We start from the raw sequence: 24,091 nt of genomic DNA, 5'->3' as shown, positions 1-24,091 counted from the left end.
TGAAATTGTTCAATGAACACTTTATTGGAGTATTTCTTCCTGGAGGAGTCAATTTGAATATTAGAGGGACAGAGCAGGTTTGAGGTTTAGAGGCGCAGGAGGAGAGTGTGTTCCACATGCTGAGTACTCTGGATGTTAGTAAAGCTGTGGGACTGGATCGTATTTCACCACGAGTTTTGAGAGAATGTCCTAGGGAACTAACAGTGCCTATAACCTGGCTTTTCAATGAAAGTCTGGCTGCGGGAAAGGTGCCCAGGGAATGGAAGGTAAGATAGTGCCATTGCATAAGGGTAGTAACAAACTGGAAGTGTCTAATTATAGGCCAGTCTGTGTGTCATCAGTAGTTAAGATCTTGGAGAAAGTAGTGAAGGACCATATACAGCATTGGGCAGATGAAGGTAATGTTATCTGTGAGAGTCAACATGGATTTGTGAAATGGCACTCTTGTTTTAGCAATATGCTAGCCTTTTATAATAAAGTTACAAGAACATTAGATGAGGGAAAGGCATATACTGCAATTTTCTTAGACTTAGTGAAGGCATTTGACAGGGTGCCACGTGATAAGCTGATATTTAAGTTGCAGCACATAGGTCTGGATGGATTTCAGATTGGTCAACTGGATTCAGGATTGGCTGTCTGATAGGTATCAGAGAGCTGTGTATGGTGGGGCAGTTTCAAGGAAGTAGAGGGTTACAAGTGGAGTCCCACAGGGCTCAGTACTAGGACCTATATTGTTTAACCTTTATATCAATGACATTGCCAGTTGATTGCAAGGGGATATTCAGTTGTTTGAGGATGATGCGAAGCTGGGCAGGATTATTAGTAATAGTGCAGATGTGGTAGCCCTGCAAGAGGATTTGAATAAGCTAGATAGATGGGCAAATGAATGGGGATGTCAGTTTAATGCAGCAAAATGCAAGGTCTTGAGGTTTGGGAAACATCGATGGGATGCTGCATTCTCTATGGGAGGAGTTAAAATGGAGGAAGTAGGAGAGACAAGAGATCTGGGTTTGATGATTGATACAAACCTGAAATTTAGGGGACATATTGCAAAGGTGGTGAAGGTAACACAGAGGATTGCTGCAATTATGAGAAGGACACTGACCTGCAGAGATAAAATAGTTATCATTCCGTTGTATAAGACCCTGATCAGACCACACTTGGACTATTGTTCTCAGATTTGGTCCCCAGGATTTGAAGGGGATAAATTAACAGTGGAAAGGGTACAAAGGCAGATAACAAAGATGGTCTCAGAACTGTACAATGATAGTTATGAGGATCGGCTGAGGGAGTGTGGACTGCAGAGTTTGGTGGATAGAAGAAGGAGAGGTGATATGATTGAGACTTTTAACTGTTGAGAGGTGGTTACAGGATTGACACTGGGGAGTTCTTTCGCTTGGTTCAACAGCGGGAAGGAGTCATGACAAGGGGGCCATCCCTGGAAGTTACGAAAGGAAACTGTGAGCAAGAGGGTGAGGAGTGGTTTCTTTGCATGGAGGGTGGTTGAACTGTAGATTGCATTGCCTGATGGAGTGGTGAGAGCGAGAACGGTGAATGAGTTTAAGGAGTGGTATGATAGAATTTGTATTTCTTAGGGGGGGATCTCCCCTCGATGAATCTTGACAGACTTTATGTTCTTAGGAACGACCTCCCACGATGAGTCTTTTGACTCCATGGAGGCCTGAATAATAATAATAATAATTATTAGTCACACTGCTGATGTTAATTCCCTTCAGGAAGATTTGAATAGACTTTTGACTTGGACAAAGGAGTAGGATTGCAGTTTTAATATTAATAAGTGCAAGATGCTGCATTTTGGGGTACAGAAATATATGGTTGTGTACTACAGCGACAGTGCCAAACTGCAGGAAGTGGATGAGATTCGAGATTTGAAAGTGATATTATTTTAAATAAATTTAAAATAAATTGAGGGAAAGGCCATTGCCCAGACTAGTTTCGACCTTTATTGAGGTCTCTTCAGTGGGAGCCAGGCCCAAGTGGAGATACCAAGGCAGAAGCATTAGCAAGGTCATCTCCTCCTATAGGAGGTGCCAAACGGTGTGCCACCTTTTTATTAAATTACTCTGGATTTAGAGAAAGATGTTGAAAGTTTATTTTTCACTTGGTCAGACTATAATAAATTTAGTTTAATCCTTTATCCAAGTGTATGCAAACAAAGTTTGCACCTGAAAGTATCTTCAGGACTTTGGTAAAGTGGTACAACACCGGGCAACTCCTTGCAAAGGTGGAGCAATGTTTGCACACACTTGGATAAAGGATTAAACTAAATTCATTATACATATCCACAAGGAGATGTGTTTTGCATTATGGGATATGGGAGATACTGAGATAGGAGTGTTGGTAGCTTGCTCCACCTTTGCAAGGAGTTGCCTAGTGTTGTACCACTTTACCCCAGTCCTGAAGATACTTTCAGGTGCAAAATTTGTTTGCACACACTTGGATAAAGGATTAAACTAAATTTATTATAATAGGTGTGATTGAAACAAAGAAGACAAAAACCGGTGAGATCTGTCTAAGCGATAAATACAAAATGTTATATTGTATATAACAATCAGGTAAAAGAGACTAACAATAATATTCAACACTAAATATAAGTATAATCTCCTTGAATGGCAGGCAATATGACATAGAGCGATGTGGGCAAATATCAGAATGGAGAACTGGAAGAAGTTTTGAAGCATTAGAGAAGTCATCTGCATCAATGAAAACAGGAAAAGTTGGTCCTTGTTTGAGATCTAAACAGTAGAGTAGGATTTTTTTTTTTTTTTTTTTTTTTTTTTTTTTTTTTTTTTTTTTTTTTAAATAACGAAACCTGTGGTGCGTCCATAATGAATTGAAAATCCAAACCATAGGATCCATTGGGAAAAGGCTAAACTTTTACATAGATCTTTATTTAAACATGAACATTTATACAAAGAAAGTTCTGAAGCCCTACTACACAGACCAAACCTAAACCGCAATGACGTTCTTACTATTCCTAAAGTATGGGAAATTATCATACAAAACTGTGTTAAATAATTAACGTTCTTTTTTTGTTGTTGTTGTTGTTGTTGTACTACTTTTGCACGTTATGCACGTTTTCATGAGATTCTATTGTAATCATGCGCCCTAACTGTATGTTATTCCTAATTTTTGTTTAAATACTGTACTGATGATGTCCTAAGATACTTAGGATGAAATATTTACAATTAAATAATTTTCACTGTTGTTTATACGTGTGTTTCTTCTCATTAGAGTAGGAAATGATTATCAGACATATAGATATATTTTGAGAAAATTTGAAAAAAGTACAAAACCAATAATTTGGGTAAATGCCTACTTGATTTCTGCTCAGGACATGGATCAGTTATCACTAACACCATGTTCCAACATAAAAATGTGTACAGATTCACATAGAGAGAAGTTATAGTTAAGAGCAGTGTTTTTCCCACTGGTTCAGGACACAAGAGTATACAGAGGATTTGAAATAGGAAGTGATCACTATCAGGGCTGCCACTAGGAATTTTGCTGCCCCTTCTCCCTTATTTTTTGTATAGTTTATGCCAACTTTGCTGCCCCCCCCCAAAAAAAAAATTGTCGCCCCATGCAAATGCACATCTTGCACCGTAGAGCCAGCCCTGATCTCTATTTAGTTTTGACTAAGCTAAAATTGAATTTCATACTGAAAAGAAGAGTGGGTAAGAAAGTTTTAAAATAAATCAAGGTTGAGCAGCTTTCGAAAGTGAAGAGTAAATTGAAATACACAAACATCATTGAAGAAAAAATGAAACAATTTGAAAACAGGAACCAAACTTTGAAGATCCAGTGGCAAATCCTGAAGAAACACTGATTGATTCAGCAGAGAAACATGTGGAGAGGTTGTCTGTAAAGATAGAAAAATCACAACTCCATGGTGGACTCAGGAAGTTAAAGAGGCAGTCAAGAAAAATAAGAAAGCAATTCCTGGCCAGTAAGTCAGCTTGTGCTTTTAGAGAATACATAGAAAAATGTAAGAAAGCAAACTACAGTGCAAAACTAGCTAAACAAAAGTCATGGTAAGAACTTTGCTAAGAACATAGAAAATAAATATCAAGAAGGTGGTAAAATATTCTGGATGCTATTGAAAAAGTTCAGAAATTGAGGAAAAAGTACTGTAAAAGGAATCAGAGATGATAAAGGAGACATGGAAAAATAAAGATAAGGGTATTACTATTATTATTATTATTCAGGCCTCCATGGAGTCAAAAGAATCATTAAGGCCTGAATAATAATACTACCTAGATAATACCTAATAATAATATGTCGCCGAATTGAAGCCTTTGGCTCTTCATATACCTAATAATAATATCTAATAATATTCTAGATGTTTGGAGTAATTACTTTGAAGGACTGCTAAATGAAACAAGCAGTGTCAGCATGATGGTAGAAAACTCAAAAGAGTCATGAATCCATACTTGAACTACAAAAAGTCATCAAAAACCTGAAATTCGTAAAAGCTGCTATAGTAGACGAAATTTAGATAAAAATGTTAAAATATAGAGATAAAAGTTTTACAGTGGTTACAATGCATAATTCAGAAGACCTGGTCAGGCAGTCATCCATGAGATTGGAGCAGAGCTCTCATAATACCCATCTATAAAAAGAAATAAAACTGAATAGAAAATTATTATTATTATTATTACACCGTCTATGGAGTCAGCAGATGCATTGTGGGAGGTTCATTCAACTAACAACATATTTACCATATAGAATCTTAAAATCCTTAACACTCTTGCATTAACTACACATTCTGGTAATGCATTCCATTCACTGACAATTCTCCACGTAAAAAAAATCTTCTCCTCACACCCCTTCTTCACTACACTTTTACATAATTTCCAGGGATGAGATCTGTTCTTCCCCTCTCATCTTCTACTCTTTTTATAATCCACTCTGGATTAATCTGATAAAATCCTCTCACTAACTTAAATGTCTCTATCATATCACCTCTCTTCCTGTTATCCACCAAACTCTGCAATCCACATTTCTTCAACCTCTCTCTCTCCATAGCCAGCATTCCGAAGTCCCAATGTTGTCTTAGTCACTCGCCTCTGGATTCTCTGAAATGTCTCAACATCACATTAAAAGCCAGGTGACCAGATAGGAGTACAGAAGTCCAAGTGTGGCCTGAACAGTGCCTTATACGGGGAGCACAACCACTTTCTTATCTCTACATGTTAGAGTACTTCTTATCATAGCAGCACCACAACATGTAGCCTTTGCAACAAGCAATATGCCCTCTAAATGTGAGTCTACTGTCAACCATCACTCCCAAATCTCTAATCTCACCCACTTCCTGAAGGACGACACCATCGATATAGTACCCCACTTTATATTTCTGCACTCCAAAATGTAACACCTTGCATTTATTGATATTAAAACTACATCCCCACTCTTCTGTCCACGTAAAAAGTCTATTCAAATCTTCTTGAAAGGATTCAGCATCAGCAGTGCTACTTATAATTCTTCCCAACTTTGCATCATCAGCAAATAACTGAAGATCCCCAGTCAGTCCACGTGATATACCGTTTACAAACAAGTTAAACAGCAGGAGCCCAAGGAACCCTGGGGCAAGCCACTGCTTACCCTCCTTTTTTAAGACACTTCTCCATCATACACAACCTACTGATATCGTTCAGAGAGAGAGAAAGAGAATCTCTCTTCCATCTAACCAATATCCTATCTATTCCCATCCTTTGCAGCTTATACACCAACTTATTTTGGTGTAGAAGCTGCAAAGGATGGGAAGCTTATTTTGGTAATCTATCAAATGCTTTTGCAAAGTCTAAGAATATTAGTGTATATGATTCTCCCTTATCTAACACACTTGTCACCTTATCATAAAACGCAAGTAAATTACTGAAATGGGACCTACCCTTTACAAATCCATGCTGACCTTCATAAAGAATGCCATGTCCATCAACTCAATTCTGTATTCTATTCCTTACCAATCTTTCCAACACCTTGACCACAACTGCAGTTGTACAGACTGGCCTATAATTGGAGATTTCTGTCTTAGAACCATGCTGGTAGAGTGGTACTATTTAGCCTTTTTTCCACTCCTTAAGAACCCTACCCACAGAAAGACTTTCATTAAATAACCAACTGTGGTGCACATTCCTTAAAAATATGTGGTGATAAATCATCCATTCTCACAGTCTTATTCACATCTAACCCAACCAACATGTGATACACCTCTGATTCTTTCACTTCCAATTCTAATACTCGCCTCTCTTCTGCATATTGCACACCATCATTTACACCAGATGATATATGCTGATAAAGTGCTCGCTCACTAATTCTACTATATCCTTTGCAGCTGTTAGTCTGCTGTCATGACTATCTGCCAATGCTAATCCTCCATAATTATTCTTTCCTCTTGCTTTCCACATAGCAGAAAAATTCCCTTGAGTTAACCTTGGCCTGACCAGCCAATCTCCTCTCACTCTGCACCTTTTCTTTCTTTACCATACTCATCACTTTCTACCCTGCACTTTATACTCTTCATGGATCTGATTACCACCGTCTTGTACCTTCTCCATAACATTTTCTTTTCCAGCATGGCTTGCTTGATTTCACTCTTACTCTATTTACTTGCTTAACCCTTGATATGCAGTCATACATTGCTTTTTTTTGTCAGATACTGCCTTGTGAGTTTCTATGCATTTTCAACATCTTTTCTACTCAGCTCATCTACCCAACATACTGATGCAAATTGACTACAGAGCTTCCTATAATCACCTGCTTGATACTTCCACAGGTATCGATTTTTGTTTGGCAGTAACCTTTTCTTGTTTCATCATTTCCCAAACAGGTACCTCATGATCACTCTCGGAAACTAGCAGCAGTGTCAACACTTCATTAACAACTATATCTTGTGAAATTATCACTAAATCCAAAACATTAAAAGCCTCTAATTGCTTCAATCACATGCTGCTTAAGATACTTACCTCTCAGAAATTCCACAAACTTGCTCTCCTTGTTCCCATACACTATCTCCTCCTTCCAGTTTATATTCCTGTAATTAAAGTCTCTCATCACAATCACCTTATTTTACATGCCAAACTAACTTTCCTAAAAATTTCAAAATCATAATAAAATTAGTTTAATCCTTTATCCAAGTGTGAGCAAACAAAGTTTGCGCCTGAAGTATCTTCAGGACTAGGGTAAGGTGATACAACAAACCAGAGTAAATCCAGAGTAATTTATTAAAAAAGGGTGGCACACCATTTGGCAACTCCTATAGGTAGAGATGATCTGCTAATGCTTCTGCCTGGTATCTCCACTAGGGCCTGGCTCCCACTGAAGAGACCTCAATAAAGGTCGAAACTAGTCTGGGTAGTGGCCCTTCCCTTAATGCATAACATTAGACATATCCACATGGAGATGTGTTTTGCATTATAGGAGATACTGAGATAGGAGTGTTGGTAGCTTTCTCCACCTTTGCAACGAGTTGCCCTGGTTGTTGTATCACCTTACCCTAGTCCTGAAGATACTTCAGGCGCAAACTTTGTTTGCTCACACTTGGATAAAGGATTAAACTAATTTTATTATACTCTAACCAAGTGAAAAATAAACTTTCAATTTCAAAATCAGTATTCTCTGCATTCCCTGGCCTATAACAGCATCCTATCAGATATACAAACCTGTTTATTTCAACTTAACACACCACAGATTCAAAATTTGTGCACGCTCTATCAACTTCCACACTTTGCAGACACAATTCCTCTGCAATCATTAACACCACTCCCCCTCCTCTTTTCACATTTCTATCCTTCTGGAAAATTATATATATATCCTTTCATTTCTATCCCTAACATCATATTCTCCTCAAACAACCAAGTTTCTCTTATTCCAATTATCTTTCAGCATACTGTCTCAATCAATGCCACAAACTCAGCTCTCTTGTTTCTAATGCTCCATACATTTGTGCATAAACATAACAATCACTGTGTGTTTGAGGCCATTCTACCAGCACCAACATTCTCTATTCCAGCTGCTATACCCTACCTTTCTCTTCAGTCTGACTACACCTATTTCCCTGAGCCTGACTCTGATTTCCATTCATGCCTGTCTCATCCTCACCTTTATGCATTCAATCATCTTGTACTGCTGCAACCACATCTTCAACCTCAAATCAATTCTTCCTCCTGCCATACAATCTTTGATTTCTGCTATACTGCTTCACAGGTAGACTCTGATCATTTGCTACATTAACTTCTTGACTCTGTGCCTTCTCAGAAAATAATAGACTGTCTAATGACCAACACGTGTGACCTGAACGAGGAACTGATGGATGCAAATATGAAATTGATGACAGAAAGTGTTAGTAGCGAGAATGTCATATGGGGAAAATGAGTGCACGTTTGAAAGAGAAGGATGGTGAGAAAGAGAGGCGAAAAAATGTTAAAAAATCAGTATAAAAGAAATATATCAGTTTGAAAACCGTAACGGACATTAAAAGGGATGAAAGTAAGGTGAGAGGCGGAAGGAAACGAAATTGAGAGATTGAATGAAACTAGAAATGGCGTGATGCAGAAATCGAAAGAATGAATGATAGCGAAAAAAGAATGAATGATGGCGAAAGTTGGATGCATGTTGAACTGAAAATACGGAAACAAAGAAAGATGAATGAGAGTGAAAGTGAGAAGAATGATAGCAAAAGTTGGATGCATGTTAGACCGAAAGTACAGAAACAAAGAAAGATGAATGAGAGTGAAAGTGAGAAGAATGATAGCGAAAATTGGATGCATGTTAGACCGAAAGTACGGAAATAAAGAAAGATGAATGAGAGTGAAAGTGAGAAGAATGATAGCGAAAGTTGGACGTATGTTGGACCGAAAGTACGGAAACAAAGATGGATGAATGAGAGTGAAGGCGAGAAGAGGGGGTCGAGAGTTAGCAAGTTAGAAAGATTGAATGGTAGAGAGAATGTGTCGCCAGATTTGGAAGTTGAATTGGATTGGATGAGGCAAGAAATGAAATGGATGAGGAATGAAATTAAGAGAATTCAGGTCAAAACTATTAAAATAAATCATGATAGCATGAAAGTAAAATGAGTAGAGTGATTGAGGCACTGGATAAGAGGCAGAAGCAAGCAAAAGAGTTAATAGTAATAATTGGTACAAATGATTTGAGACAGAGAGGAAAAAGATCATGTCAGAATGGATATCAGGAGGCTGCTTAGAAGGATAAAAGAGAACAGTGCTACAGGAAGGGTAGTCAGTGTGTTGTCTAGGTATGATTGTAGTGAAATGAGGTGGAGAGCAAGGATTATGAATGATATGCTGGCTGAAATGTGAGGAGATGGGAGTACAGTTTGTTAATGTGTGGAATGAGTTTGAGGGAAAAAGTGAGCTGTATGGGAGCGATGGACTGCATCTGAGTGGTTATGGTGTGAGTCGCTTGGAGAGACTACTGCTGGAAGGTAGAGAAGTGAATAGAGAGAATGAATCAGATTGAGAGGGAAGTGATGTGGAAGAGCAGGAGAGTAAGATAGGAGAGATTGAAGAGGTGGATATGAATGGGGAAGTGAGTGGTATGAGTACAGAAAATGAGAGAATGGGTATGCAAGAGAAGCAGGGAAATGGGGAGGCTCAGAGTGGACAGGGGTACACAGCATGAGAAAGGTGGATGCTCCAAGAGGAGGTGAGAGCATGTGTAGGCAGGAAAGGAATGGTATGAACAGGGATCAAGAGGAAACAGTTGGAATTTAAAAGGGTTCTAAAATGAAGAAGCAGAAAGGGAAATGGCCCCAGTCGAGCATGAAGAGATCACATCGAGTAAGTGGTATCAGCGGAACTAGCTGTAGATCCAGAAATGAGCTGTTGTGTTTGTATACAAATGCTAGAAGTATAAGAAATAGGGCAGATGAAATGGTTGCACTAATTGCGTCTGTTCACCCAAAGATTGTCGGAATAAGTGAAACATGGTTGGAAGAGGATGACATCTTGACAGGAATAGAGATGGAAGGTATGATGTGTTTCGTGAGGATAGAAGGGGTAAAAAGGGTGAGGGAGTGCTACTGATGATAGAGAAAGAGTTATGTCCATAAAGAGTAGAGAAGCAAGATGGAAATAGTGCCAGTAGTTTTGAGGCAGTATGGTGTGAGATAGAGGTTAATGGAATCAAATACTTGATTCCATTCGCCTCTGAATGGAATCAAGTATTTGGTTGATGGTGGGATGTTGTTATAGACAGGTAATGTGGATGGTGGTGATAGTGAAATGTATAGTCAAATTAGCCAAGCAAATAAGAAAAGGGTGATCATTATGGGTGATTATAATTATGGCAATATAGACTGGAATGATGAGATAGCAACTGGGAATAAAGAAAATGAGTTTCTTGAGTTTATGAAGGATAACTACCTCAGACAGTATGTAACAGAGGGCACTCGAGGATTAAGTGTCTTGGATTTGGTCATCTCATCAGAGGATGTAATTATAAATGAGGTGTCAAATCATCCGCCAATACATGAGAGTGACCATGAGGTGATTACCTGGGTGGTTGCCAGCAGTGCGAGGACCCCTGTGAGAAAAAGGGTATATGTGGAACTACAAGGGGGGGGGGTGATTATGAAGAGCTCAGGAGACAGCTTGCGGGTGTAGCATGGAATGAGGAGTTAGCTGGAAAAGAGGTCAATGCAGTTTGGGGGATTTTCAAAAACTATCTAGTAGATGCAATGTCTAAATGTATTCCAAGGGTGAGAAGGTTAAATAAGGTAGGTGTGAGATGGATGAATAAAGAGATTAAGCATGCGCTACAGAGAAAAAGGGCATTGTGGAGGCAGACATAAGAAAAGTGGAAATACCCAATTTCATGAGGTCTACAAAGACCAGACAAGGAGGGTGACTTGGTTGGTGAGAGTAGCTAAATAAAGGTATGAACATCAGTTAGCTAATGAAGCCAAAAAGAATCCTAGGGAATTCTTTCGATATGTAGCCAGCAAAAGAAAGAATGATTATGGAAGGATGACATTGATTGGAGAAAATGGTATAAAGACAGCTGTTTCAGAATGTGTGGTGGAGATACTTAATGAGCAGTTCATAAATATCTTTCAATCTTGTGAATGTGACTTCATGGAAAGATTGAGAGCAGTTGAATATGGGGAGGAGAGACTGGCTGTAAGTGAGCAAGAGGTGTTTGGGGAGTTGAGTAAACTAAATGTAAATAAGGCTGTGGGACTTGATAATATATCACCGCGTATTCTGAAGGAATGTGCCAGGGAGTTGACACCTGGCTTGACATATTTTTTTAATACGAGTCTTGCATTTGGTCAAGTTCCTAAGGAGTGGAAGGAGGGCAAGATTGTGCCACTTCACAAAGAAGGTGTTTGAAATCAAGCATCAAACTATTGGCCTATCTGTGTGTGTGTCAGGTGTTGTGGTTAAGTTGTTGGAGAAGCTTGTGAGAACTAGGATCCAGAGTTGGGTTGATAACTATGGTATTATCTCTGATGGACAGCATGGATTTGCTAAAAGGAGGTCATGTTTTAGTAATCTACTTACTTATTACAATAAAGTGACTGCTTTCCTGGACAGAGGAGAAGGATAAACAGTAATATACTTGGATTTCGCAAAGGCTTTGGATAGAGTACCTCATGACAAGTTGACAGTCAAACTAGAGCAAATGGGGTTGGATATTAGATTAGTACATTGGATTGCAGACTGGCTATCTGATCGGTATCAACAAGTTGTGTATGGGGGGTGCGATATCCAGGAAAAGAAAAGTCACTCCTGGAGTGACTCAGGGAGTGACACTGTAATGGCCCTAAAACAACTGCCTAAAAATCTCCTGCTTCCTACCCTCTGTGCTCCCTGGATTTATAGCTACACCCCACGAAATATCCTGTCTTTGCCACTTCTACCTCACACCATATGCTTTCAAAACCATTAGTGTCACTGCATTCCAGTCTCCACTCTTAGAGAACATAAGTCATCACTTATCATAAGCAGTACTCCACCACCACGTTTATTTCCTATCCTGCCGAAAAATGCTGTACCCTGCCACTTCAATTCCTGTTATTATATCATCCTCCGTCAACCACAGCTCAGAGATCCCAATAATCTTTTTGCCAGGTTGACGTTATCAGCGCCACCAATTCGTCTCCTGACACTGACTCATTGAGAAAACAGCAATTTCTCCAGATGCCTTCATCCTTTCTCATTCAAATGCAAGCGGTCTCTCGCATACAGTTCTCTCCTCTGTCCTCAAATGTTGTCCAAGCATCCACATATTCCAATCCTCTCTTCTGACACATTCTGACTATTATGATATTCAGTATTACTGCTCTTCTGCTCAACTCGTCACTATCATACCTGGGCAACACACACACAGAATCTTTCCTCTGTGTTTTCTTTTGCACAACCTCAAGCAAGAATCTCAGATCTCTCTTTCAGATCGCCCAATTTATAATGTCTCTCAAGTCATTCCTGCCCACCATCACGATCATTTCATCCATCCTTTCACCCCCTCTTAATTGCCATAGCCACATTTTCTATCATCCCTCCAGGCAAACACACCTCTGACATCCTATCTTGCACACCAGAGATCGTCAAGTCTCCATACATCCCTCACTCTCTCTCTCTCTCCTCTAACCCTTTCTCTCTGTGTTCCCCTACTTACCTGTATCCTGGCATTACTCCATTCCTGGTTCCAGCACTCCTTCGCATTTCCTCTCTCTGACTGTTTCCATTCTCCCCTCCCCTAACATTCCCATAACTCTCTTCTGCTGTTTCTATTCTCTCCTCTTCCAGCATTCTCATACCTCTCTCTCATTCCCTCTCTACCACTGTTTCTATACTCTCCCCTTCTATCATTCCCAAACCACTCTCTCATTCCCTCTCTCCTCTTCTATCATTTCCAAACCTCTCTTATTCCCTCTCTCCTACTGCTTCTATTCTCTCCTCTTCTATCATTCCCAAAACTTCCTCTCACTCCCACTCTGATTTGCCTTGCATTCATCTCTTCCATTCTCCTAATCTCATCTTTCATACTTCTCATCTCATTCACAAGATATTCCACCTCCTCTTTCAGCTCACCTATCACTCTCTGCAAGTTAGTCACTCTTACTCGCCATTCATTTACCCAATCAATAAATACCATCTCCAAAAACTTCACAGTCATTAAAGCCTTCCACACTCCTGACTCTTATTTTCTCATTCATATTAATATTATTATTATTATTATTAAGAGAGACCTCCAGGGAGTCAGAGACACATCGAGGGAGACCACATACTACACACCAGCTATCATACTTATTCTTGAATTCCTTCACACTGCTTGCACTCACAACATCCAAAGCCAATCCATTCCAATCACACACCACCCTCTGATAGAAAAATCTAGCCCTCACACCCTTATTGGCGGCCTTCAATCTCAGCTTCCAAGGATGCCCTCTCTCATCCTTTCCCCACCTTCCATAAATTGAAAAATTCCATCAATTGAAATCCTGTATGACCCTTTCAGAAGTCTGTAAGTCTCAATCACATCAACCCTCTTTCTCCTATTTGCTAGTGTCTGCAGTCTACAAATTCTCAATCTGTCTTCATAATCAGTATTCCACAATCTTAATATCATTTTTAACACTCTCCTTTGTACTCTCTCCAATATATCAGAATCACAACAGAAACCAGGAGACCAAACCTGCATACAATAGTCTAAGTGAGGTCTTATCAAGGCCTTGTAATGAGGCAAAATGACATCCTTATCTTTTGACAATGACAATCCATTCTGTCAAAATCCAATGGCAAAATGACAATCCATTCCAATCACACACCACCCTCTGATAGAAAAATCTAGCCCTCACACCCTTATTGGCGGCCTTCAATCTCAGCTTCCAAGGATGCCCTCTCTCATCCTTTCCCCACCTTCCATAAATTGAAAAATTCCATCAATTGAAATCCTGTATGACCCTTTCAGAAGTCTGTAAGTCTCAATCACATCACCCCTCTTTCTCCTATTTGCTAGTGTCTGCAGTCTACAAATTCTCAATCTGTCTTCATAATCAGTATTCCACAATCTTAATATCATTTTTAACACTCTCCTTTGTACTCTCTCCAATATATCAGAATCACAACAGAAACCAGGAGACCAAACCTGCATACAATAGTCTAAGTGAGGTCTTATCAAGGCCTTGTAATGAGGCAAAATGACATCCTTATCTTTAAATGCGAACGTTTGTTTCATCATTGCAATTATCTTTTGGTATGTGCAATCTGTGCCACATGGCCCCTGAAGTTCAACTTCCTATCTATTAACACTCCAAGATCCCTAGCTAAATCAGTTTCTTCTAGCCTAATCTCAACAATATAATACAACATTGGATATCTAATCATACTGAAGTGAAAATGACTTGACATTTACTGACACTCATTTTCCTATGACCACAATTCTAGCCTATTCAAATCATTCTGCAAGTACTGCATATCAGTAGCTTTCCTGATTACCCTACCTATCTTTGGATCATCAGCAAATAGCATGTCGCTTGTCAAACCCTTTCCAGTATCATTAATGTACAGATTGAATAACAGTGGACAAAGCTCTGATCCTTGTGGTACACCACTTTTTTTTTTTTAAATGAATCTTTGTATTGGTTATGGGCAGTACCACCCTTACATCACGTCCAGACTTGATAGAGGCCTAAGCTTTTACAAGTGTTTTACCCTGTGCCTGTTCTAGTTATCATTGTAGTCATTCTCTGGTGGTAACGCCATGCCACCAGTGTGCCCTGTAGGGCCCTCAAGGAAAGAACTTTTATATCCTTCTGCGTAAGCCCAAGTGGTTTTAAGTCCTTATAGCTATCTGCACCCATATGCCATGTAAAGAGATGGTGCAGCTGGCAAACCTCGGAGTTTCCCCATGCTCCTCCCATATCTTACTAACTAGATCTTGATTATTCGTATAACAGTTTACCTTATTATTATGGCTATAAGCTAGTGGGCACCCTGTTACCACTAGGCATCAAGTACCCAAATGTCACCATTTCTTTTAATCACTAAGTCTGGCTTATGCAAACCCATGGAGGTCGTATAATGTGGTTCCACCGTGGTCTCCCAACTTTTGTATGGGAGACCACAGTATTTTGGGCTATATGAGACAATGTTTCACTGTAGTGGCAGCCAGCCCTACAATTTGAGTCACTACCCCAGCGAGCTATGTGGGCTCGAGTGAGCAGGGCATTGATCCTAGTCCTGATAAGGTCAATATACTCGAACCCAGGGAGGAGTCTGGTGCCATCCCATACCCAATCATGCTGGGGAGGCACACCAGATATGACTCTTTTAAAGGAGCACCATCTACAGAACAGTACAGCAGAGATGCCCATCTTGTGTTCTGCGGGTGCTGACTCAATTAAGGTACCTTGATAATGGGACCAGCCTTTAGCCCACCTAAAGTCTTCTTGTATTAATGGGCCATAGAAAGCCTCTCTGCAGACAGGGGAAGAAGATAGTTCTAACTTCGCGATTCTGGACAGCTGCAGGAGTGGGATCAGCCATCTAAGTGATGGAACTCCGAGCCCACCGTCCTTCACCCTCGTGTGGAAATATGCAGTAAGTGGTGTCAGGCGGCATCAGAGCCATGATCTCATGGCTGAACAGATAGCCATGTCCATTCGGGACAGTACCGAGATATATGTCCTAACAAGCACAAACTTGTGGTAAAAGCAAGGTAGGAGATAGTGGGAGAAACAGTCTTTGCTGGGGCTTGAGAGGAGCTTTTCTCAAAGAAGTGATCCCAGCTTCTAGGATAGAAGGGAGAAGACCTTCCCTTTGGGGTGAACATGATACTGAGGCATCTCCACTCTTCCAGGATGGTCAAAGCATGCAACAGCCTCCCATGCAGGGAAAACTCTATAGTCTCGACTTTAAGCTTCTTGTCATGATCAGAGGGGACAAGAGCTAAAGAGCAGGACTTCTCTACATTAATAGAAAGGCCTTGAATAGAGAAAAAGTCAACTGCCCGGTCAAGGAGTTCCTGCAAGCCTACCTTAGTAGAGGCTACGAGAATAAGATCGTATGCAAAGGCCAAGCATTAAAGGAAGAAACACCTAGAGAGCAGCCTATATGGCTAGGAAGAGAGTGAAGAAACTCATCTATGACACAGTTAAAGAAAAGGGGAGATAGAGGATCACCCTGGCGAACATCCTGCACTGCAGGAATAGAAGTCGCATGGGACCCTATAGTGATAATGATGGAGCTACCCAAATATAGCTCTATAACATAGGAAAGAAAGGGTTCTGGGCATCCAGCAATAGACGTTATCAAAGGCCTTTTGGAGGTGCAGCGATGCCATATATAGAGGCTTAAGGCGGTGTCAAGAATCAGAGAGAAGAGAAGAAAGAAAATATATATTCTCGGCACAGCTGTCCGAAGGGACAAAAGCTCTCTGTCCATAATCATGTTGTATATGTTGCTGAAGTCATTTGACTAAGATTTTATGATAGAATCTAAGTATCACATGGGAGATGGTAATAGGCCTAAAGTCTGATGTACGGCTTAAACCTTGCAGACTCAGATTCCCCATATACCACTTTTTGATATCTGTCAGTCAACCATCCTCTTATCCATGCTAATATTGTATAACCCAAACCCAATTTCTCCAATTTATGCAACAGTCTACCATGTTGTATTCTGTCAAAAGCCTGAGCAAAATCCAAAAGTATCATGGTGTATTCATTCCTCCTGTCTAGTTCAATGGTAACATTGTTATAGAATGTGAGCAAGTTGCTAAAACGTGACCTTCCCTTAGTAAACCCATGTTGTTCATTGCAAAGTAGAGATTCAATGTCAACCCATTTCTGAATGTGCACCCTAACCAACTTTTCCAAAATCTTCACCACCACTCCTGAGATACTAATTGGTTGATAGTTGGATATATCGGTCTTTGCACCATCCTTGTGCAATGGAATTACCACACATTCCTTCCATTCCTGAGGAATCTTCCCTGTCCTGAGATTCATATTAAACATCCTGGTCAAAGGAATGGCCAGTTCAGCTGAACACTCTTTTAGCAGACATGCTGATATCTCATCAGTCCCTATTGCTAAATTCTTATTCAATTTGTGCAACAGCTCTAATATCTCGGCCTCACACACCTGCATTTCTTCATCTAGTGAAGAGGTAACAGTGAGTTCAATGTTATGTTAACCAGATTGATAGCATTTAATAAAATGGGCACTCATTAACAGAACAACCTCTTCTGTATTTGTAACACTCACGTCATCTGAATTTAGAAGAGTTATTCTTTCATATTCAGCATATCAATAGAATTCTTGTGGGTTGTCTTTAGCACACAGAGCCAGTTTCTTTTCATTCTCAGATTTTGCTTTCCATACAACAGTTGTAACTATTCTAGCCTGCTACTTATAACGTTCATAACAGATGTCATCCTTATGCTAACAGTATTTCTTCCACATCGTCCATTTCTTATGAATCTCTTTCTTAATAAGATTACACATCCATTTAACTCCTACTCTATTTATTCTTTGGACTCTTGGGACACGTTCTGATATAGCATCATTTAAGTATTGTTTAAATGCTTCCCATGCACTGTTGATATTCTTTCCACCCAGCAACAGATCCCATTCCACTGAATTCAGTATTATTATTACAGGTATCTCCATGGAGTCAGTAGACTCACCGTGGGAGACCCAAACTATCAAATCAATATCTATCATGTCTATTCTTGAATTCATTTACAGATGAAGAACTCACAACTAAGTCAGGCAATGCATTCCACTCATTTACTACCATCCAGGCGAAAAACCTCGTTCTCACACCCTTGTTAACCACACTTTTCCTTAATTTCCAGGGATGACCTCTTATTCTTCCATCACTATCACACAGCTGAAACATTTCCCCTGCATCAATCTTATAACAATCTTTTAGTAATTTAAATGTTTCTATCATATCACCTCTGCTCTGCCTATCAACCAACCTCTGCAATCCACAAGCTCTCAATCTATCAATGTATGGAGCATTTTTTACATCACTCACCGACTTAATCACTCTCCTCTAAACCCTCTCCACAACCTCCTCATTATTATTATTATTACTCCAAGATCTCATGGAATCAAAGACTCATCTGGGAGGTCATTTTATCACACACATCTCATTATACCGTGTCTTAAACACACTCAAACTCCTTGCAGACACCACACTCTCAGGCAAGGAATTCCAATCATTCACAACTCTGCATGAAAAAAAAAACCTGCCTCTCACTCCCCTACTCACACCCTCTTTATACAGTTTCCAGGGATGACCTCTGGTTCTCCCCTGATCTCCAACTATTCTCTGTAGAACTTCTCCACCAATGATCCTACAACAACCCATTACCAACTTGAAGGTCTCTATCGTATCTCCCCTCTTCCTACTGTCCGTCAGACACTGGAAATTACATCTTTTCAATATTTCCTAATACTCGACATTCCAGAGGTTAGAAACTACCTTAGTCAGTTGCCTTTAGACCTTTTCCAACATCTCTTCATCCTTCTGAAAACCCGGTGACCAAATCTGGGCACAGTAGTCCATGTGTGGCCTAATCAAAGCCTTATACAATGGAACAAGAATCTCCCTATTTCTACATGTTAGTGTCCTCTGCATCATTCCCAGAAGTCTTTGTGTTGTCTTCACAATTTTGGCGATGTGTCCCCTAAATTTTAGATCTTATCCATTATCACCCCCCAGATCTCTTATTTCCTCTACCTCCAACGATATATTCTCACCAAGAATAAATTCTGCATCCCATCTTTGTTTTCCAAATTTTAAAACCTTACATTTTACAACATTGAACTCACATCCCCCATTGCCGTGCCCAATCACTCAATTTATTCAAGTCTTCTTGCAAGGCCACAACATCTTCACTACTCTTTATGGTTTGTCCCAACTTTGCATCACCTGCAAACAACTGAATATCTCCATCCAAATCTTTGCCAGTATCATTAATATACAAGTTAAACAGTAATGGCTCCAAAATAGAACCCTGAGACACTCCACTAATGACTTTCCTTTTCCTGGATATCGCACCCCCACACAACTTGTTGATACCTATCAGATAGCCAGTCTCCAATCCAATGCACTAATCTAATATCCAACCCCATCTGCTCTAGTTTGACTGTCAACTTATCATGAGGTACTCTATCAAATGCCTTTGCAAAATCCAAGTACATTATTACTGTGTATCCTTCTCCTCTGTCCAAGGAAGCAGTCACTTTATTGTAATAAGTAAGTAGATTACTAAAACATGACTTCTCTTTAGCAAATCCATGCTGTCAACCCAACTCTGGATCCTAGTTCTCACAAGCTTCTCCAACAACTTAACCACAACACCTGACACACAGATAGGCCTGTAGTTTGATGCTTGAGTTCGATCGCCTCCTTTATGAAGTGGTACAATCTTGCCCTCCTTCCACTATTTAGGAACTTGACCAAATGCAAGACGTATTAAAAAAATATGTCAAGGCAGGTGTCAACTCCCTGGCACATTCCTTCAGAATACGCGGTGATATATTATCAAGTCCCACAGCCTTATTTACATCTAGTTTACTCAACTCCCCAAACACCTCTTGCTCACTTACAGTCAGTCTCTTCTCCCCATATTCAACTGCTCTCAATCTTTCCATGAAGACACATTCACAAGACTGAAGGATCTTTATGAACGGCTCGTTAAGTATCTTCACCACACATTCTGCAACAGCTGTCTTTATACCATTTTCTCCAATCAATGTCATCCTTCCATAATCATTCTTTCTTTTGCTGGCTACATATCGAAAGAACTCCCTAGGATTCTTTTTGGCTTTATTAGCTAACTGATGTTCATACCTCTATTTAGCTACTCTCACCAACCAAGTCACCCTCCTTGTCTGGTCTTTGTAGACCTCATGAAATTGGGTATTTCCACTTTTCTTATGTCTGCCTCCACAATGCCCTTTTTCTCTGTAAGAATCTCACTGTGCGCATGGATGTTTGTAATTGTTGGTGAAAATACTAAAGGTGGTAGATGGCATTGGTTTAGATGATAATGGTAGTTGGAGATCACTGTAGTTGGTGGACACAGAGAGTTGTAGAGTAGGTGTCCTCCCTCAATGAGTCTTTGGGCTCCCTGGAGGTGTCACATAATAATAATAATAAACTCTAGCTCTTCACAAAAAATATCAACATTCAGCATGAACAACTTTTGTTAACCTTGTTGTCTGCTCTTCAAACAACAAGCTGCAGGTTTGAGTTCTGCCATTGGCATGGATGTATGTAATCATCTTTAGGTGGTAGATGAATTTCATTGTGTGAGACCATTGTTCTGCTTATTAGAGGGCTGAAGTGGCTTGAAAAGTTCCATGTTTGGTCTCTAGGGAAGGATTTTTGAACCTGGTAAAAATGAATAAAAAAAATACAAAAAATTATAAAAATTGATAAAAGTAGAAAAAAAATCCTCAGCCCATTATGATATTAATGTACTTACAATTTTTATAAGCAGGTGTCATATATATATATATATATATATATATATATATATATATATACTAGGGGGATTATGCCCCCATGGAATCTACAGCACCCATCCCCTCGTGTTCCGGACTGGGGCCGGTTCTCCTTGAATTCTGATGACTCGAATTTTGAAGACTCGAAGGGGGGGGGGGTTACGCCCCTGGGTGCCTAGGGGCCCCTGAGTGTCGAGTCTTCAAAAGTGGGGACTCCATTCCCCTGGCGCCCAACTCCCCGAGTTCCAGACTGGTAGGCCGGTTCTCCTTGAATTCTGATGACTCAAATTTTGAAGACATGAAAGGGGGGGGGGGTTTCCGGACTGGTAGGCCAGTTCTCCTCGAAATCTGAAGACTCAGCACTCAGGGTAGTCAGAGTTTCAAAATGTTTCAAAAAACATGACATACAAACGTGATATAAAAAGGCTTATCATTATATATATATAGGGTAGATATAAATCAATTTCCTCTTGATCCTCGTTCACACACAGAAATAATTTGCTATAAGTTTTGCAGTCTATCATGTGGGTTATATAAAAAAAATAAAAAAGATCCAATTGCAAAAGAGGAACACCATAAATCACTTATGCAGTATACACAATATACATGATCAATGCAAACTGATACTTCATTGCACACCTTTAAAATGCACTTTTCATAAAGAAACTATACAAGTTTTAAATTCTTTTACTGGTGTTTAACTTTATATCATCTCAAGAATGTGACATGTTTGACAAAATTTTCCATACTACTTTTTTTTATGAATCCCAAGCATAATAAGGTTTTAAACTTATAATGATTTAAAAGAAGCTTGTGTCAGTTGCATATGCTCATAAAACTTTTCATGACTTATAAACAACAACACAAGTATAAAAAATATAAAAAATACTAAAAGTATAAACAAATATAAAAAAGTATAAAAAATAAAAATATACCACAAATATTTAAAAAAAAAAAAATACAGAAGTATACACTTGGTGGGGAAACTTTAAAGGAAGCAGAGGAGATGAGAGATCTGGCAGTGGTAGTTGGCAGGGACCTGAAATTCAGGAGCACATAGCACAAGTTGTGAAGATGTCACATCGGATAATGGTCTACCATGATGTGGAGGACTCTGACATGTAGAAATAAAGAGATTATGATGCCAATGTATGTGGCCTTGATCAGACCTCATATGCATTATTGTGCACAGATTTGGTCACCTGATTTTCATGGTGACAAGGGTATGTTGGAAAGAATCCAGACAAGATTCACAAAAAAGTGGTCAGTGGTCTTTGGAATGTGGAGTTTGAGGACAGATTGAGAGAATGCAAATTGCAGAGCCTTATGAATAGGAGGAAGAAGGGAGATATGATTGATAGATATAAGCTAGTCAAGGGTTGTTATCAGGTTGACATGGAAGAGATTTTTTCATAGAATGGGGGGGGGGGGGCAGGTAGAACAAGAGGCCATCACTGGAAACTGTATAAGGAGGGTTGTGAACAGAGTGAGGAGCAGGTTCTTTGCATTGAGAGTGGTTGGTGAGTGGAATGCATTGCCTGAGTATGTTGTGAATGTAGACACATTGAATCAGTTTAAGGCATGGTTGGATGAGCAATGTGTGCATTAGTGTGTACCTCTCATGATGAGTCTCTAATTCCATGGAGGTCATAATAATAAAATAAACAATAAAAAAAAAAGTTCAACACTTTAATCCAATATTTCACCTACAGGTACTAAAACATTTTAGGATAAAGTAACAAAATTAAATCAACATGGATAATGTTTTTTTATGGTAGATGATGCATCCCCTGGTGCAAGACTGCCACCATCCTGATTGGAGGCTTGAAAAAGTTTCATGTTTGATGTCTTTAAAGCAGGGTTTCCAGATTACCTAACCTTCATACAATACATTCACAATACTAACATGGTATTGCGAGTTTACGAGCTTTCGTAAACACAATCTCCTTATATAAAGCAAAGGTTGGGCGATTGGTAGAGCCTCTGCTACCAATAGCTCACGAAAAAAGTTAAGCGTGTTTGGGTGCGGTTAGTAGTTGAAAGGGGTTCAATCATTCGATGCTGCTGCCACACTCTCTCTCAATGAGTCTTTGGACTCCCTGGGGGTGTCACATAATAATAATAAGAAGAAACCTTTCCTTAAAGTAGTGAAAAACTATAGCCATTATGAGCTATAGTTTCTGAATTGAATGACGTGGAAATAGGTTAGTAGGCTAAGAAACTTTTTAACTTGGCACCCTCAGGATATCCATAAATTCACATAGTGAATTTCTGAATATCCTGAGGGTGCCAAGTGCAGTATAAATATTATTTGAAGCTTCCAAAGCTTTGTTGTGGGTAGTCTGGGTAGTGGCCAATCCCTTAATGCATAACATTATACATATCCGCAAGGAGATGTGTTTTGCATTATGGGAGATACTGGGATAGGAGTGTTGGTAGCTTCCCAGACTAGTTTCGACCTTTATTGAGGTCTCTTCAGTGGGAGCCAGGACCAGAGGTGGGGATACGAGGCAGAAGCAATAGCGAGGTCATCTTTACCTATAGGAGTTGCTAAAAGGTGTGCCACCTTTTTTTTTTATTAAATTGCTCTGGATTTAGAGAAAAATGTTGAAAGTTTATTTTTCACTTGGTTAGACTATAATAAATTTAGTTTAATCCTTCATCCAAGTGTGAGCAAATAAAGTTTGCACCTGAAAATATCTTCAGGACTGAATATGGTGTTGTATCACCTTACTGGGGTAAGGTATGTGTTGTACTACCTTACCCCATAAGATTTTTATATAAGTAAAAATAAGATAAGTAAAATACAGTAAAATAAGTAAGTAAAAAATACAAGATAAGTTAGGAGGAGTTATACTGGAGGAAGTAGGGGAGACAAGAGATCTGGGGTTGATGATTGATAGAAACCTGAAGTTTAGGGGACATATTGCAAAGGTGGTGAAGGTAACACAGAGGATTGCTGCAATTATGAGAAGGACACTGACCTGCAGAGATAAGAGGGTTATCATTCCGTTGTATAAGTCTCTGATCAAACCACACTTGGACTACTGTTCTCAGATTTGGTCCCCAGGATTTGAAGGGGATAAATTAACTGTGGAAAGGATACAAAGACGGTTGACAAAGATGGTTTCAGAACTGTACAAGCATAGTTATGAGGATCGGCTGAGGGAATGTGGACTGCAGAGTTTGGTGGATAGAAGAAGGAGAGGTGATATGATTGAGACTTTTAAACTGTTGAGAGGTGGTTACAGGGTTGACACTGGGGAGTTCTTTCGCTTGGTTGAACAGCGGTAAGGAGTGATGACAAGAGGCCATCCCTGGAAGTTACGAAAGGAAACTGTGAGAAAGAGGGTGAGGAGTGGTTTCTTTGCATGGAGGGTGGTTGAACCATGGAATGCATTGCCTGATGGAGTGGTGAGAGTGAGAACAGTCAATGAGTTTAAGGTGTGGTATGATAGACTTCGTGTTTCTTGGGGGGGGGGACCTCCCCTCGATGAGTCTTGACTGACTTTATGTTCTTAGGAAGGACCTCCCACAATGAGTCTTTTGACTCCATGGAGGCCTAAATAATAATAA

At 39.7% G+C, this 24,091-nt stretch overlaps 1 protein-coding gene across 3 annotated transcripts in view; it reads right to left on the bottom strand.

Annotated features, from left to right (window-relative positions):
- The window catches only part of LOC150097100 (VPS35 endosomal protein-sorting factor-like), a 386,078-nt gene that overhangs the window by 360,847 nt on the left and 1,140 nt on the right, over positions 1-24,091 (bottom strand). For 2 of the 3 annotated variants that reach the window (XM_090406831.1, XM_090406832.1), the window contains exon 2: positions 6,990-7,057. The exons of the other annotated variant lie outside the window; for it this stretch is intronic. In XM_090406831.1, coding sequence (XP_090262957.1) covers positions 6,990-7,057 — 68 coding nt within the window. The remainder of the gene's footprint in view (positions 1-6,989; positions 7,058-24,091) is intronic. 3 annotated transcript variants of the gene reach the window in all.

The sequence above is a fragment of the Typopeltis vanoorti genome, chromosome 17 (assembly GCF_054136105.1).
Source record: "Typopeltis vanoorti isolate ZY-2024b chromosome 17, IOZ_Tvanoo_1.0, whole genome shotgun sequence".
Lineage (NCBI taxonomy): Eukaryota > Metazoa > Arthropoda > Arachnida > Uropygi > Thelyphonidae > Typopeltis > Typopeltis vanoorti.
Note: the sequence above shows the minus strand (reverse complement) of the source record. Positions and strands in the feature narration are given on the sequence as shown.